The sequence below is a fragment of the Fundulus heteroclitus genome, chromosome 18, assembly GCF_011125445.2.
Source record: "Fundulus heteroclitus isolate FHET01 chromosome 18, MU-UCD_Fhet_4.1, whole genome shotgun sequence".
Taxonomy (NCBI): Eukaryota; Metazoa; Chordata; class Actinopteri; order Cyprinodontiformes; family Fundulidae; genus Fundulus; species Fundulus heteroclitus.
Window position 1 is genome coordinate 22,543,843 of NC_046378.1, and position 17,316 is coordinate 22,561,158.

The following is a 17,316-nucleotide window of genomic DNA, read 5'->3' on the forward strand; positions in this document are numbered from 1 at the left end:
GTGGGGTTTAAACAGGGTATTTGCAGCCTTTCTTAAAAACCAAGCACACTGCACTAGGTCACCACTCCATGCCACAAAACGTGGCACTGTTCAAGTGGAAATAAACAACAACAAAATATTCAGCCAAACACAACTTCCCTTAATTTTGGTCCTAAGTTTAGATGCTTTTCAGATTCTAAAAACACGGAAATTTCAAGAAACAAAAGACATGAAATTAAACCATCTAATTAGGTAATTTGCAGTAGCTGCATTACAGAGTTTGCATGTAATGCATGATCTACCTTTATTGGATTAACTGTATAGTTTTTACAAATTAGGAATTCAAGCTCTGGCTTCTAATTGTTTTTTCGTTTGTTTTTTGCAGCTTCCTTCAGGCTTGCAGAGGTTGATGCAATGTCTTCAGGTGTCATTAATCAACTGATTACCTTGGCTGAAATAAAACACGCTTTCTGTGACTCACTCCTTAGTGGAGCTCTCCTGTGGAAGTGCTGGTTCCTGGTGAGTAATCTGGGTTTAAGTGAATGACTTAATGGGGTCTTAAAGTTGTTGCCTCGCTTTTGCATCTGTTCCAAACTGTTTAGGATTCATCTGCTATATGTAGCTTCAGTGTCTTCTGACCTTTTGTTTTTTTTTTCTCTATTTCTTCAAACCCAGCCTTACAATGTCTGGACGAGGAAAGAAGGCTGCACCTAAACCAAAAACTGCAATGTCCCGTTCCTCCAGAGCAGGAATCACTTTCCCAGTAGGCCGCATCCACAGGCTGCTCAAAAGAGGCCACTATGCAGAGAGGCTTGGCACTGGTGCTGCAGTGTACCTCGCTGCTGTCCTGGAGTACCTCTGCGCTGAAATCCTGGAACTAGCTGGAAATGCAAGCCGGACCAACAAGAAGCTGCGCATTGCCCCACGCCACCTCTTGCTTGCTGTAAAGAATGACGAGGAGCTCAACACGCTACTGGCAGGAGTCACCATCTCGGAGGGTGGGGTGATCCCGAATATCCAGGCAGCCCTCATCCCAAAGAGGACCAAAGCTCCAAAGGACGATTCAAGCACTCAAGATGTCTAAAAGAATTTTAACTTATTTACAAGCTTGCTTCTGACTTTTTGTACATTATTATTAAAGCTAAACCTGTATCAACTTGATATAATGGTTGACATGCTTTAACATGTTAACTGTAGTTTCCCCCCGCCCTTTTTAATCTGCAAACAAAAAAATTTACATTTGTATGTATTGTAATGGACACTACTGAAATAAAATTTCAGACTACAATCACACAGTTGAGATGACATTTAACACAAAAAAAATGACTGGCCTATAACGCTGCAGGAATGACCGTTGTATTGACATCCTCTACATGGAAGGTTAACCAAAGGTAGCCAGTAAAATAAGTGAAACTAGGCCAATTGCAGCCCTCTGAAGATTGTGAAACATACTTTTTCTTAACTTTTTTTTGAGTATGAAAAACCCAATTCTGTAATTATTGAAAACCATGATGATGGGAATTACAAAAGCATTCTCTTAGCGATGCTTTTAATTTAAAGAAATTACTGTAATACTGTGCATATTGTATTTCAACAGTAAGATGTGCTACTAATCAGAGGTTGGCTGGTTCATTAGACATGATTACTGTTTTCCTGGTAGGATGTCAACTTCCTGTCTACATTATGGGGGGGGGCTTAAATGCATTTGAGAAAGAAACCTCTGGACCGGCTTGTGAAGATTTAAATGTTTAAGTTGTAATAAAAACTTGTGTTACACCAGGGCCCCATTTCAGAAAGCTGGATTAGTGGTCATTCAGAGTAATTTCTGGGGTAAATTCCTGCACACCCTGGTTTTTCCATTTCAGAAAGCTCAGCAGCCTTTACCCTGAGTCAAACGCTAGCCAGCCCACCCAATCATGAGAAGAACACATGCCCATGCAAGCCAGGTACCTGCACCAGAGTGGACCCACTGCCCCAGGCCCAGCTCCAAACACCTGTTACCACAGTGCAGGTGCAAGTGGTACACCATTGCCCCACCCACCTGACTGACTAGAGCCCAGCGTTACCCGGATATCTCAAGACCAGATACTCCAACCCCATACTATGAACCCAGATACGCCTAGACACATCAGCCACACAGCCCCTCCGGTGCGACACCTTTGCCACCAGTGTCATACTGAGCCACCTAACCAGGCCCCCCACCAGAGTCAGGCCACTGACCCCCCCATGCCACAACCCGGCAGCCGAGATCAAAGGTCTGGGCAACCCTGGGAGAGCCAAAATGCCAGTCCCAGTACTGACCAACCCCCGAGACCCAACTCCCAACAAGATGGCCTGCTCCTCCTCCTAGGCTCACACCCAAGACGACAGAGAGAATGAGGATGTGAAGAGACCCCAAGCCTAGATGCGTCTACACCACCAGATCCTACATGTGTGGTCGTGTGATGGAGCAGGCAGAAGGTGTACAGGGATGGGATGACTGGGGAACAAAATGATTTCCCAGGGAGCCAGCTCCCCCGCTGACTCCAATAGGCACCCCTATTCTCTGAAACCCACCAAGAGGCACATCCACCCCAGGGAAAATGGTAGCAGAGGCACTGAGATCCAGCGAGTCCAACAATGCACCAGCACCGAGCCCTGAGAGCCAACCGCAACCAATACCTAAAGCCCCACGATACCATCACAAAACCTGACACCCAGGCCCAACACCCAGCCCACCAACCGAAGAAGCTGGCAAACCCCAACAAATAGTGACTAACCAGAAGTGTGCAGAGGCAAAAGAGCCCCACCCTGACAGAGTCGACAACGAGGCCAAGCACAACAACCTTGATAAGAACACACCGTGCAAAGGATGGCACCCAATGAACACACCCCAACATCCCTGGATCCATAGTACAGAGTCAACAGAGTGCCCCATTAGTCACCCAGGCTGGGCTCGCCCCAGCAGCAGAATCCGTTCCCCTCAAGGGAAGGCACCTGCAATGAGATGTTAGAGGAAAGATAAAAAGAAAAACCCTCCATACTAACTTGAGAGGCCCAAATGCCCACCAATGCATTAAAGGTGAATACCCACAAGGAACAAAGCCCTCAAGGCCCAGCCAGGACCCCAGCCTGAGGCAGCACGCCCCAGGAACCCTGATGGATCTGTTTAAAGCAGCCCAGAAACATTGATCTTATGTAGAGATTTAGTAGCTACTGTTGCTAATAAGGCCTTCGGGTGTTATCCAGACACAGATCCTTAAGAGAACTGTATGTCAAAACAAATGGTTTGCCTCAATGATGGCGACTGACATGGTGAAAAACTGCAGCTTGAAGTCTAATTCACAGGTCTGGTCTCTCAGCTGAGGGCAAATAAATTCTGTCAGGAAACAGCTCAATGTGTGTGCTGGCACCAACCTTTTCAAACTTGAAAGTCAGGCTGATGTGCGCTGGTAGCTAACAGCTTGTGAGTCCCATCCCGTCCTCCTCGTGTGAAGAGGATGTTGAGAGGTTAAGCAGAATCACATCCAATCTGTCCAAGGATGACCTGCTGCGAAGGTCTTTGCTTAATTTGTCTTCCTGCTGCTTTGTGATTGGCTCCCTGCCACACTTTAAAGTGAGCTCAAACCCTGAGAATATCTCAGGCTCTCTCCTCTTCATCACTCAGTTGCAGAACACTGAGGGAACCCTTAAAAAGATGGCCAGGCCTGTGTAGATTTCTTAAACAGAAACCTCAAAAATCAGGAATAATAGTTGTACTGCTGATATTCTCCCACCTGCGCTGTGGTCTTCTGCAGCTCCTCCAGAGTTACCAGGGTCCTCTGGGGTATTTCTCTAATTAAGGCTCTTAAGTAATAGAGATGATTATTATTTTAAAACAGTAAACCACAGCAACTCTATACACTTGATCTATCCATCCATCTATTATCTATGCACGCTTATCCCTGTTGGTGGTGGTGCCAGTCTATCGCAGACACTTGATCCAGTCATGCTGAATAAATTTAATTATGCGCTGCATATGAAATTACATTTTTAAAATAACCTTAAAGCAAGGTTTGAACCCTAACCCTGTATTAGAAAATGTCTTTATTAGTCTGATGTAATATTCTAATCTTAGATGTTGGATTTTGTTGGCTGTAAGTAGAAAATCATCATGTGATACAAATAAAGGTATTTTAAGCACAAATCTGAGTGTAATTAATTTATATGTTTTTCTCTTTGTAATTTGAGATATTAAAATAAATGAACTTTTTGATAATAATCTAATTTATTGAACAGGTTTGTACACTGAGCTGTGCTGATAGGTCATCTAATCTTTGCACCAAACAGCTGACCAATAAGCACATCACATACTCAGACACAAATAGAAATATATATCACAGGCTCGTGATATATATATGAGTATAAATTTACGAGTAATCGACCCTTAAGTAAGACAAATGTAACAAAATATAATATAAACGAGAGTGTACTCAGGTGGATGTCTATGATTTAGTGCTGCCATCTGCTGGTCATATTATTATGTGCAGCCATCTTGTGCAAAAAATGTATTACCCTATTTCACATGCAAATGTACTACGCTGAAGTCTTTTGAAAGTAAGAACTAAATGTAACCTTAGCTCAAAAAGTAATGCAAATTGTGTAGGGTTGGTTGTTTCTAAGTTGCAGTAAATCCAATCAGAAACCCTGTTTACTTCCCCCAAATGGTGCCACATTTAAAAAAAAAATGCAACTGTCAATCTACTTGTCAGATTGACAGCTTATATGCTGTGGACTTTTTTTTTTTATTGTTCTTGTTGCTTATTTAATTGGATGAAGTTTTAACATACAGGACATTATTGACAATTTAACAATTCATCTAATACACAGGATCATCTGTATTGTGTGGGAGACGCACACACAGTCTAGTACCTCTTCCTCTTGTGTTGTTCACACACTGCAGCGAGATAGCATCCAAATTCTCAGCCTGCAGTTTTTAGAAGTTAGCCAGTGTGGTTGTGTTGGTAACTCTGGAAAAACAGCCAGCCCAAACTGATACATCTTGTGTTTATATGGGTAGAGGTCAGGACTGCGGGCAGGCCGCTCCACATTCTGGATGTAATCTCTGATAAAGGTCGATGACATCTTAGAAGATAGAATTTGGTCCCTAAAAGTAGAATTATGGGATGTCCGCTGTGGGCAGGATCTTATCTTGACGTCTCCCTGAACTGAGACTAAAAACACTACAACTTTTCTTTCCAGTGAGGGAGATGCCGTCCATCCGACAGAATTAACATTGCCTCTACCAAAAGCTGTTTGGCCTCGGCAGAGAGGATTCAGCAAATTTTTCTCAGACTCAACACACTTACTCAACTCTGCTGTTCAATCCACAAATGTATTTCCCCCCAAAAAAACGTGGCATATTTAAGTAGAAATAAACAACAACAAAATAATCAGCCAAACACACATTTCCTTAATTCTGGTCCTACGTTTAGATGCTTTTCAAATTTTAAACACATTGAAGTTAAAAAAAAAAAAGACATGAAATTGAAACATCTAAACAGCTAATTTGCAGTAGCTGCATTACATAGAGATTCAGTACCACATAATTTACTTTTATTGGCATAAGTATATAGTTTTTACAAATTAGGAATTTAACTCTGACTTGTTTTGTTCTTGTTTTTTGTTTGTTTGCTTTTGTTCCTTCAGGCTTGCAGGAGGTTGACGCAATGTCTTCAGGTGTCATTAATCAACTGATTACCTTGGCTGAAATAAAACACGCTTTCTGTGACTCACCTCTTAGTTGAGCTCTCCTGTGGAAGTGCTGGTTCCTGGTGAGTAAGCTGGGTTTAAGTGAATGACTTGATGGGGTTTTAAAATTGTTGGCTCTGTTTTGCATCTGTTCCAAACTGTTTAGGATTCATCTGCTATATGTAGCTTCAGTGTCTTCTGACCTTTTGTTTTTTTTCTCCATTTCTTCAAACCCAGCCTTACAATGTCTGGACGAGGAAAGAAAGCTGCATCAAAACCAAAAACTGCAATGTCCCGTTCCTCCAGAGCAGGAATCACTTTCCCAGTAGGCCGCATCCACAGGCTGCTCAAAAGAGGCCACTATGCAGAGAGGCTTGGCACTGGTGCTGCAGTGTACCTCGCTGCTGTCCTGGAGTACCTCTGCGCTGAAATCCTGGAACTAGCTGGAAATGCAAGCCGGACCAACAAGAAGCTGCGCATTGCCCCACGCCACCTCTTGCTTGCTGTAAAGAATGACGAGGAGCTCAACACGCTACTGGCAGGAGTCACCATCTCGGAGGGTGGGGTGATCCCGAATATCCAGGCAGCCCTCATCCCAAAGAGGACCAAAGCTCCAAAGGACGATTCAAGCACTAAAGATGTCCAATCTCAAGAATTTTAACTGTTTTTAAACTTTATTCTGATTTTTGCAATAAATTTTTGTACATGTATCAACTTGATATACTGTTTGATGTGCTTTAATGTCTAAGCCTCAGACGTTTTCACATGTCTATGTATTGGACTGCAGCTTTTCTGACTACAATGATATGTTTACATGGGCTATGGCTTTTAAGAAGTGACTGTCCTATTCACATCCCCTATATGGAAGGTGACGCAACTGATGTCAATGCTTTCAATGTTCTATACATTGAAATGTTAGTAATTTGTAAATTCTGCATTTACAAATTTGTAATTGTTAAAGACAGAAATTGCAAAACACTTTGATATTTTGAACAAATTACTGTCAATATAGAGCCATGTACTGTTTGTTTGCATTTCAGCAGTATGAGGTGGGGTAGCTGGTTCATGAGACGTATTACACTTCCTTGTAGGTAGGATGATGCCTTTGCAAAGACATTTACATGTGGAGCAGGACATTTTATTTGTGTGCAGACTTTGTCATTTAATCCTCACATTTGCAGGCACACAACTGTGTGCATTTGAGGCTGAAATGATGGCTTGGTCTCGCAGCCACATTTTGTCTAAGATCTATGGCCAATTGGTTGAAGGGTCATCCAAAAGACTTGCCAGACCTCTGTATCTTTGTCACCCCCAGTTGGAACCAGTGTTCCCTGGTTTTGCTTTATTACTGTTTTTACATAAAGTAACAGAGCTTAGCTGAAGCAGCTCAAATGATTGAGGATGTTGCTGTGAAATATCTGATTATTTTGTAAGACGGCTCAGAAAGCACTGATTTTGAGTCATGCATTGACCGCTATCCTGAAAACCATTTTGGAATATAACTGTCAAAAACATTTTCCAGTCAAAATGCATTCTATTTAACGTTTGGATAAATGGGATGTTTCTATTTACATTCTCCACTGAAAACTGTTTTTTTTTTTGTTGTTTTTTCCTATTTTACAAGATGGCTATCTTGAAAACTGGTTGCAATCTTGAATTTACAGTTGGGTAACATGCTTTTCTTAAATAGTTCCTATACTTTATTTGTGCCAAATTTACTGCTTGTACCATCAAGTGAAATATTGACAGAATCTGCTGTACCACATCCAGAATGTGGGATATAACATGCTTCATGTGAAGCATCATACCTGGGCTAAGGAGTAAAAGTATCAGGGACCGTAATTACACAGAACTACTTTACTTTAACAGTCATACAATTATGAATGTGGATAAGCTAAACTTTATCACCTCCACAAGGGGAAATTAATTTGTTTCAGCTGGCAGACGGGTTAAAGGTGGCTCTAATAATGTAATTTTGACAAATCCTTGGAAAAAATGTAATCATGAATAAAAAGTGGACAATTGTACAAACAATGTAGTACTGGGGAAACTCAAGATTATTTACAGTCTGTAAAATTCTCTCAAAATTAAACGTTTTAAAAGAATTTGAAAAAAACTCCATAAGATCAACAAATGCACACTCTAGACAAGATACAGATTTCTCTGTGTGTGATGTCGTCTCCTCTCTGGCTTTTGATTGCTGCACGTAGCACTTCTCACTTTCCAGGCTGCATAAAAATAGAGATAAAGGCACATTGATATAATCGATAATGCTCTCCAAAGTCTCTACAATTAGTGCGCTGTGACAATTATTTAATTTAGCTAAGTTTCATCATCATGAGACACATTTCTCAATCCAATCTAGTCATTTCATTTCCCTCCACATATTACAAGATGCATATTTGTGTGTTTGTTTTATTTATCCATCAATCAGAGTTCATAGAAGACAGCATCACACTTAACAATGGTTTCAACCGCACCTCCTCATTAAGATAAAAGTTTCTGTTGTCTCCTGATTTAGAGTTGCTTTCAGCAACTATCTGAATCACTCCAAAGCTAAAACTCCCTGGCAGGAATTTTTAGGCTAAGATAGGAGCTCTCTGAGAGTACGGCCCCAGATAGCTTCACAGTCTAAATATTACTTTTGAGGTGAAGGACAAGCTGTCATTTCATTTGGAAATTAATTTTGCTGAGTCTGGAACAGTACGGATGCACAGGATCAGGTCTGCTTGAGGTCAAGTTTGGGGAGCCAAGTTGTACTTTTTAAACTCCAAAGTCAGCCGATCGGAAATTTTAGATCACTTCATGCTTGATGCAATCCTTAGAGTTGAAAGGTTTAGACCAAAATCTGATCCAATCTGTTTAATCTGATAGAATTATACTTTGGAAAGTGCTTTGAGATGACATGTATCATGAATTGGCGCTATATAAATAAAATGTAATGCAATTGAACTTAACCCCTAGGTGCCCGCTGATTTTCATAGTGGTGAATGTGGCCATAGTGTAAAGCCCATTGAGTAGTTGATGTGAATATGTAAATTCCATTTACCATTTAAAGTCCATCACTGGCTGGCCTCCTAGTTTGGCCACCCAATAAACAATCAGTGGAGCATTAAGTAAGATAAGGGTCAAGTTAATGGTTGCTTTCGAAGCAACCTGGGTCAACCTCAGATCCACAGCCTGATTGTTTCCTTACCCAGACACTGCAGTTAATCACGCAGAAGAAGCCCTTGAGTATTGGATACATCTTTTGTACAGGTTGCAGATACTTTTTGTATCAGAACTCCCTATTCTGATGGATGTATCTAATACTCAATAAATATACAAAATATTTTCAGATAAAACAAAATTTAGGACTTTTCATTAGCTGTTAGCATCATTAAAATTAACAGAAATAAATGCTTGAAATTGGTACTTGTATAAATTCTTAGTTCCACATCCCTTAATAAGTGCTGAATAAGTAAGTGCACATTTCTCAGAAGATTTCTATAGTGTGTAATATTTTCTTTTAGATTTTCGAAGGAACAACAAAATCTTGCAGACCACTGCATCTGAGAGGTGCTTTAAGCGATCAGGTACGGCAGGTAATCACAACATATAATCAAACCAAAAAGCGTTATTTTTATTTTATATTTATTATTATTATTATTATTATTATTATTATTATTATTATTATTATTATTATTATTATTATATTATTATTATTGCTTCACTTAACATCACATTTAAACTATTTATAGACACCTTTAAAATGTTGTCTGTAAGATAACATTCCTAATAAAAATATCTCAGGGTGTTACCAGAGAATCTCTGGTAGAGATGTATTAGAAAGAGTCAAATCTAGACATGTACAAATAATTTAAGGTCTGAGCTTACATATTATATTTTATTGGCTCCGCTTTAAATGCATCGCACATATGAATAATTATTTTCTATCCAGTCAAAAAACATCAGACATCCAGAATGGCTTTCTTACTTAACACTGTCAACAGTCTAAGCATCTTAAAAGCTTTGCTCACTTTGAAGAGGCTACATCATTTTGCGCATTGGCTGTTTAGTCTCAGATATCTTGGAGTACATTCTTCCTCTATAACAAAGACACGTGAATTAATAAAATTGAAACTTATTTAATAAATATGCATTTGTGCATTGCACCACTTTACCTTCCTTTCTTATTTACATTCTGCTTTTGGAAGGTTTTTTAACTGTACCTTTCATTAGTATTTTGTAAAGTTCAATTTTACATAAACGCTGTTATGTTTATAACTGATTTGCACCTCTACTAATAAAACCTATGTGCCAATCCTCAATTTTTTTTTATTGCAAAATTTAAATACTTTTTGCAATAAAAAAATGCTCTTAACAGGATATATCCTGTGTAGAATTTTAATTTAATAGGGGAGCCTATATCCTGGAATCATTGGGCGAGAGGTGGGGTGGGGTACACCCTGGACAAGTGGCCGTCCATCACACAGGACAAAAAAACACACATTCACTCACACCTAAGGGCAATTTGGAGAGATGAATTAACATAGAGGTGATTTTATTTTCATTTAACTATGGGAAGAAGCTGGAGAATCATAGTAGTTTATCTTTAATTGTTGTTGCAACTTTGCACAATCCAATGAAATGTGTCTTCTGCGTATAACCCATCTCTCTTAGGGCGCATTGGGCTGCCATTGTGTCCTGGGTGCCAGAAATCTGTGGGATTCAAACCAGGGAACATTCAGACACAAGTGCCCTGCTCTAACCACTATACACCCCTCCCTGTAGAGAATCCACACATGCACAGGGAGAACATGCAAACTACATGCAGTTTGCAGGCCAGGATTTGAACCCAGGACCTTCTTGCTGCAAGGCAACTCCACTGTGCCACCCATGGGAGCTATTTATTCGGGTGTTTCTTTATACTTAGTGCTAAAATCATAGTTATTATTTCAATGTATCACTTATTAAATGTTTTTTTTTCTTCACTTCCCTCATTTTCCTGTAAAGGACGTTGAATTACGTTGATTGATGCTATACAAATAAATTTGCCTTGTATTTGAGTACATTATATATAAATTCTACTAAAAAAGTACAGATTTTTCCAGAAGCATGACGTCTGGAAAAGTTGACACGTCAACTGCGCATGTGGGTGATAATCTTTTCGTAAATGTTCTTTTTTCCCTTCAGACGTTTGTGACGCCCGCTGGAAGTGGGGGTGCTGCAGCACCTTAAAGTGGCAAGAGGGAGATTTTTAAAAAACTTATTAAAAATACTTTGCACAATTAATAAATTTCTTACGAATATTTTGGGAAATTATTTTTACTTTTTTTATTTTACTATTACATGTATTCGGATTTTAATTTAATTAAAAGGCCTAATCAACACAAGTTCATGGCAAGTTTCCATGGCAACGTCAAGCAAGCTGGTGGTTGCCGAGTAAAGAGTTATCCAGTTTGTGGCAGCAGACTAGTAATAGGCCGTGGGCCAGAATCTGTAGGATCGCATATATTCACCCAGGGCCGGATTATCCATAAGGGCCAGTGGGCCAGTGCCTAGGGGCACCAACCATGGTGCCCCTAGGCACCATGGTTGGTGCCATGGGGGGGGGGGGCACCATATGACACATGCTTTAAAAATATATTTTTCATAAATTGTTATATTATTTACTTGAAATTGTTGAAAGACCATGCATTATTCGTTTTGTGAACACTGATGTCACAATAATAATAAATGATAAATAAATGAGGTATAGTGCCCAGGGGCACCACATTGTCTTAATACGGGCCTGATTCACCTGAGAACTGATGATGTCCGTGTGTTACATCCCCTGGTTGCGTGCACCGAAGTGTATGCAACTGACAATAAAGTAGTGAATCTCAATCTATTTATTTATTTTTTTGTTGTATTTTAAATAGGCCTAAAGGCTCACAGGTCTTTTGTCCAAAAAAAAAAAACTTCACAGCACCCCCCTGTTCAAAATTACTTCTAGCGGCCCTGCGGTTTGTCTATTATGTGATACATTTGCCTGCCATACCGGCGCGTTGCCTTAACGTGCCTCGTGTGCGTGCTGACGTAGGACGAGTGCACAACAAACAGTTGTTGGACTTCAACAGGCTAGCGAAGGAGAACGTTGGAGCAAAAAAAAAAAAAAGCAGGCTCAGCTGACTCCTCCCGGAGCCGGGGATACCGCGGAGAGCCGAATGGTGGGAATATCGCGACCCGTAATCTCCCGACAGTAAGCAGCGGCCGTCCAGGCACGTTTCCTGAGCGCCGAGCTTAGCCACCGAGGCATGTCCACCGCTCGGAGTGTGACGCCTGTTTTTTCCGCCGCCGCCGCTGGCTGAAGGGGCTGTGATGCGAGCAGAGAGAGTTGCGCCACGACAGAGGGTGAGACCACGAGCTGCGGAGGGAGTATATTTCTTCTTCTTCTCGTCGCGGAAGAATGAACCCGGAGAAACTGGCGGGTCGGCGTGAAGAAGCAGGCGTGCCGCCGCACTCGGGCCTGGACGTCGTTGTTGGACAACAACTTTAGCAAAGCTAGCAGCCGCCGCCGCGTTAGCTCGCTGTAATTCACGTTGATGACTTGGTCCCCGTAAGCTCCACCGGGCGACCCGTCGGTTCCAGTGGATTGGCCTGGCCCCGTTTATTCCCGGCGCTGACATGTTGACGACCAAGGAGCCTTCCGGCGCTTCGCACACGGAGCAATAGGGGACAGGACCGGCAGGAATCTAGCCCCCTTTTACCTGGCCGCTGGTAGTCAGGCTCTCTGCTTTAGTTTATCAAGACAACGGTGACGTTTTGCACAGGAAAAAAACAATTGTTGATGACATTTAAACAACAACAACAACAAAAAAAATTGCACTTTATTTTCTCGTGTTTATCGCAAAGTCACATGTTGACGGTTGTTTCTTGAAGTGTGTTCTTGTCACCTCCAGAAACGAAACCAAACGAGCGCAGATAGGCATTTCTCACGCACTGGAGCTCTGTTTTGTTTTGTTTTTTCCCCCCTTCCAGTGGATGACCAAAACGAGGTTCTCCTCAGCTTTAAAGCAAGAGACAAAACCTCCAGTCTGTTTCAGGTCGAGCAGCAATCTGAAATGTAAACATGAATTTCCAAGAGCAGCGTCTAGATGTGTGTAATGTCAAGACAAAAGCCAACGTGGACGATGATCGCAACACTACCAACAGCACAGAAGGGGTCACCCCTCGCATTTCTGAGCTGATGACCGACTCCCCGAAGCAGACCAGCGTTCCCACAGAGGCCTCTGAGACCTACATCATGCCCCAACTCACTGACAATCTCCAGACTGCTGAGGAAGGTCACCTGCAGGCACAAGACACACTGGAAATCGATGAGGTCAACGGAAACAAAAAGAGCTGTGTTGCCCCGGACCCCCCTGCTGTTGATAATCCCACTGACTTGATCTCGTCTAACGATGAGCAATACAAGACTGTTAAGGAGGAGGAGGAGGAGGAGGTGGTGAGCATGAAGGAGGGAAGGGACAGCCACTCGGCAAAAGCTGACCCCGAGGTAGGGGACGATGGCGTGGACATGGACATCGGGGTGGATCTGAGCCTCGACGAGACCGGGGTGCTGGAGGCTGAATCCGCGAGCGTTGCGTCGATCTCAGATAACGCCTTGGACTCCGAGTCCAGTCCTCAGGATGTCCGAGCTGGCAGGACGGCAGATGGCCAGGCGAGCGCAACGGAGGCCGAGGCGTCCGCCGCCGATCCGGCGGGACTGTATCCCTTGGTGGAGGAGGGGGAGGAGAAGCAGAGACAGAGTGGAAAAAGGGTGACGTTTCCATCAGATGAGGATATTGTTTCCGGAGCGGTGGAGCCGAAGGACCCCTGGAGACATGGTAATACTTGTCGTTTTCTGCATGTGTAAATTAACTTTCTGTTTTTTTTTTTTGTGCTTCTGCTAAGACAGTTTTGAACGTGTCGGTTCACTAGGGGATTCAAGATGCACCGACAGGTCCGTTCCTGGCCTTTTTACCAGTTTCGGTTCTTCTTTGAGATCCCGTCGGACTATTTCAGTTTTGATCACTTTCTTTTTTTTTAAGGACTTTAACACATAATTAGAAAATAACCAGCTTTTCCCTTTAGCCGCTGTAACACGCCATCGTTTACATAAGTGCAATGGTTTCTCCAGCTAAATAGGAGTAAAGCTGCGCCCTCCCTTCCCCTCCCCCACCTTTTGCTCCACACTGCCAGTCAGCTGGCTGAAAAATGGCCGCTACACTTTGCCCTGAAAAAAAAAAGACAAATTTGACCATTTGAAAATATTTCCAGATGCTTAAAAACATTCGTACATCCACTGTGAAAACTAAAGGCGCTTTGCTCATCGCTCCTAAGGGCACAGTTGAGAGCTACTGCTAAATCTAGTGTTTAGCCTACATGTTTGTATGGATCTGTTTATCAAAATATTAGATATTACCTGCAATAATTCATATTTTCTATTTTAGCAGGAACGGGAAAAATTGACTCTGGATAGATTATTTTAAGTCATGCGTTTCCAGGTGACATTTGTTTTTTGCATATACTCCATAGGGTATAGTCAAATAGGCCCTGCCATGGCTGCAAACATCCGGCTTAAAACAGAGCCGTCCAGTATCTCCGACCACAATTGCAAAGCTACTTAGATGTAAGTCATGTTAGGTCGGCTGTAATATCCTAAGGTATGTAGATAGATTTGGGTGGACTTTCGCTGTCTGTTATGGCCTCTACTGATCCAGATTCTGGTGACTAAGATAAGATCGGACAGCTCGGGGAGAGTGGGTGGGCGATTGCTGTGGTGTAAAAGAAGCCTAAGAGAAGATGATGCGGGTTATTTATTATCAATATTGTCACGTTTTGCTCTCACCACGCGGCACTAGTTCAAACCGCTCCTCGACGCGTCTCGCCGTGTCCGTTAAAATTGTGACGGGCGGATGAACGTTGCCATTCATTCTCAAGAGGTGTGTTAATGTGCGAGTCTTACGGCGAACAAGTCCTTTGTGTCTCTCTTCCAAGCTGCTGCATTGTCAATCCTCCTGTTTAATCCTCAGGCAGCACCCTCACCCTCGCCCCTTCTTTAAACAGCTTGCAGCAGGTAGAGAGGACATACTTGGTTTTCTGGCTCTGCCGCTCTCTGAATAGCCCGAGCAGAACTCCGTACCGGCGCAGGCCTGCGAGCGCATTGAGTGAATCCCTCCACTCCTTGAGGCGTGCCATTTTTTTTTTTTTTACCACAGTAGGTTCCTGTTTGTTCAGCGAGCGCACACTTTGGGAAACTCTTGAGAATGTGGCGCGGCCTCTGCTTTGACGCATAACGAAGCCAGTGTTTAGCTTTACACAGGGTGCTTGCGCAAGTCTTGAAAGTCTTAATAAGTATGGAATTTTGAAACACTGTTTTCCAGACCTTGAAAAGTCTTGAATTTTGTGTGAAAGTCTTAATAAAGTATGGGGGAGAAAAAATGTATGGTAGAGTTTTACAGTATGCTCAAAGGCATTGTGAAATGAGAAATAGGAAGGTAGGCTATAAAACCATAATTTTACTAACTGGTCACGTACTGTATTAGCCTAATGGAATCAAACACTTGTTTGATGTGAAATTCATGTACTTGTGATTTTCATGTTTTGAAACGTTTTCATCAGTAAAAGCATAATTTACTGTGAATAATGCATTTGTTCAATAAATACTAGCCTATAAAAATTAACATTTCTAATAAACACAGTTTGTACAATCTCAACCAATGAAGTAGGCAGTAGGCACACAAGTATACAAGTACATAAAGTTAAGGTCTTGGGGAAAAAAAATATCAGTTTTGAAAAAGTCTGGAATTTTAATTTGGAAAAAGAGCAAGCACCCTGTTACAGCAAAGGCCAGCTTCATAACACCTATTCAACAAGTATTTTTTTTTTATCTGAGATTCAATTGTTTTCTATCAGGTGCTTTGGCTTCATTTTAACGTTTTTGTTTTTATGTTTTACAGCTCTTACAAGGTCTTGTTTGTTGTTGTTGTTTATTTATTTTTTTTAACTTTGGATTTTGGGTAGCTGTTCCTTTCCCAGACAGGAGCACAGAACTAGCTGGAAATGTGTGTGACTCACACCTTCCTGCGTCTGGGGTCGACAAAATTCACAGAACAGCCTTCGTAGGCCCTAATCTGAGAAAAAATAAACAAGTTTTCTGCTCACAGGCTGCCGTGGACACACAGTGGTTAAATAGTTGTCTGCAGTCTGAGAAGATTGCGTGCGGTGTTGAGTATACTGCTGATGGCGTCACAATTACAGTTTGTTTGTAACCCCCCCCCCCCCAAACTTTGAGAAAAACACTTAATAATGTGTTTTAAATAATCAAATGGGTACTCAGAAAAACCAATCCATTCTCTAATCAATTGAAGCCCACAAAGCTGCTTGCTACTGTACATTCTGCTCTAGCAGGCTATAGTATGTTAAATAAATGTAAATAGCCGTGCTGCTTTTGCAGCTTCGGTCCATATCATGCGATATGGATCAGTGTGCCAGAGTTTGCGGGGGAGGGGAGCGAAGTCCACCCCATTAACCAGGTCTCTGGGCCTTGTGAAACACACGACAAACAGCTTAACGTCTCCCACACAGGACCGTAGCTCCAGATTTTTGTTCTATCGAAACACCTTTATCTCGCCGTTTGTTTAAGTTCCAAAGTTCCTCCTGATTGAGTTTTGATACGAAGGCAGAAAGTCAGCTGACGGCTGCAAAGCCGGTCGCCTAATGTCCCGCCTGCGTTTCATGCGGAATGTGAAATCCATGAGTGCATCCTTAAGATGTCGTGTAAATACAGCAGACGTTCTCACTTTCCATTTACTTTTCCAAAATAGGACAACCTCTGGTGTTTAGAGATTTCTCGTAGTGGACGCATGCGGCCCACGGTCTGGTGATGTTTTGTCTGTGGGGCCGTTTGCTGAAGTGTCAGGCCAATGCTAGCATGTTTTAATGTCATTATTTGCTTAATGCCATATCTTAGAGCTTTACTGGTTAACCGTCAGAAAACTTGCAGAGGGAATTGTTCTGTCTGATGAAGTTAGTTTCCTTTGTCATAAACTGTAATGACTCGTGTCAGGAGACTGCAGAGCAGGTGGCGTGACAGGCAGGAAGATGCAGAAGCTGATACGGGTTTTCCTTCACAACGAACATCATCGCAAAGACGAAAAACTCTTAGGCTACATTCACACTGCAGGCCTTTTTTTTTATTTATTTTTTATTTTTTTTCATGAAATCTGTTTTTTTTTTACATGGTCGTTCACATTTCCGAATATATGCAACTTGTATGTGATCTCCTGTGTGAACTGAACGCGTTTTGCAATCTTTAATTTCTTTTCTAACCAGAGCTTTCCCTCCACTGACTGCTCTCCTCATTATTGTCCGCTATGGGTGTCGTTTTTCTTCCCGCTTCTGCATAGCAGGACGCAGAATAGTAACGTTTGTCGAGTATCAGTGACGTACAGGTCGGATAAATGCGACCTGGCCGTACAGACACAGGTCATATTTGAAAAGATCAGATATGTATTGGATTCAGGACCACATATCCAAGTGGCCTGGGTTGCATTTGAAAAAATCCGATCTGTGTTGTTGAGACTGTCATGAAAAGATCAGATCCAGGTCAGATTGCCATAT

General features: G+C 42.0%; 3 protein-coding genes across 3 annotated transcripts in view; all 3 read left to right on the forward strand.

Moving 5' to 3' along the window:
• Window positions 1-372: 372 nt before the first annotated feature.
• Window positions 373-1,100, forward strand: LOC105939140 (histone H2A, orphon). The gene is made up of 2 exons (XM_021307897.2): window positions 373-498; window positions 655-1,100. Exon 2 carries the CDS (start codon window positions 662-664, stop codon window positions 1,061-1,063), a length of 402 nt encoding a protein of 133 aa, XP_021163572.2. The 5' UTR covers window positions 373-498; window positions 655-661; the 3' UTR covers window positions 1,064-1,100.
• Window positions 1,101-5,675: 4,575 nt separating this feature from the next.
• On the forward strand, window positions 5,676-6,407 carry LOC118556129 (late histone H2A.2.2-like). The gene is made up of 2 exons (XM_036150345.1): window positions 5,676-5,771; window positions 5,926-6,407. Exon 2 carries the CDS (start codon window positions 5,933-5,935, stop codon window positions 6,347-6,349), a length of 417 nt encoding a protein of 138 aa, XP_036006238.1. The 5' UTR covers window positions 5,676-5,771; window positions 5,926-5,932; the 3' UTR covers window positions 6,350-6,407.
• Window positions 6,408-11,743: 5,336 nt separating this feature from the next.
• ppp1r37 (protein phosphatase 1, regulatory subunit 37) overlaps window positions 11,744-17,316 on the forward strand; it is a 51,209-nt gene continuing 45,636 nt past the window's right edge. The window contains exon 1 of the mRNA XM_036149430.1: window positions 11,744-13,538. Within this exon, the coding sequence (XP_036005323.1) occupies window positions 12,782-13,538 (757 nt within the window). The 5' untranslated portion in view covers window positions 11,744-12,781. The remainder of the gene's footprint in view (window positions 13,539-17,316) is intronic.

Excerpts from the sequence above, each read along its gene's own strand:
- LOC118556129 (XM_036150345.1), top strand. The coding sequence starts at position 5,933 with ATGTCTGGACGAGGAAAGAAAGCTGCATCAAAACCAAAAACTGCAATG.
- LOC105939140 (XM_021307897.2), top strand. The coding sequence starts at position 662 with ATGTCTGGACGAGGAAAGAAGGCTGCACCTAAACCAAAAACTGCAATG.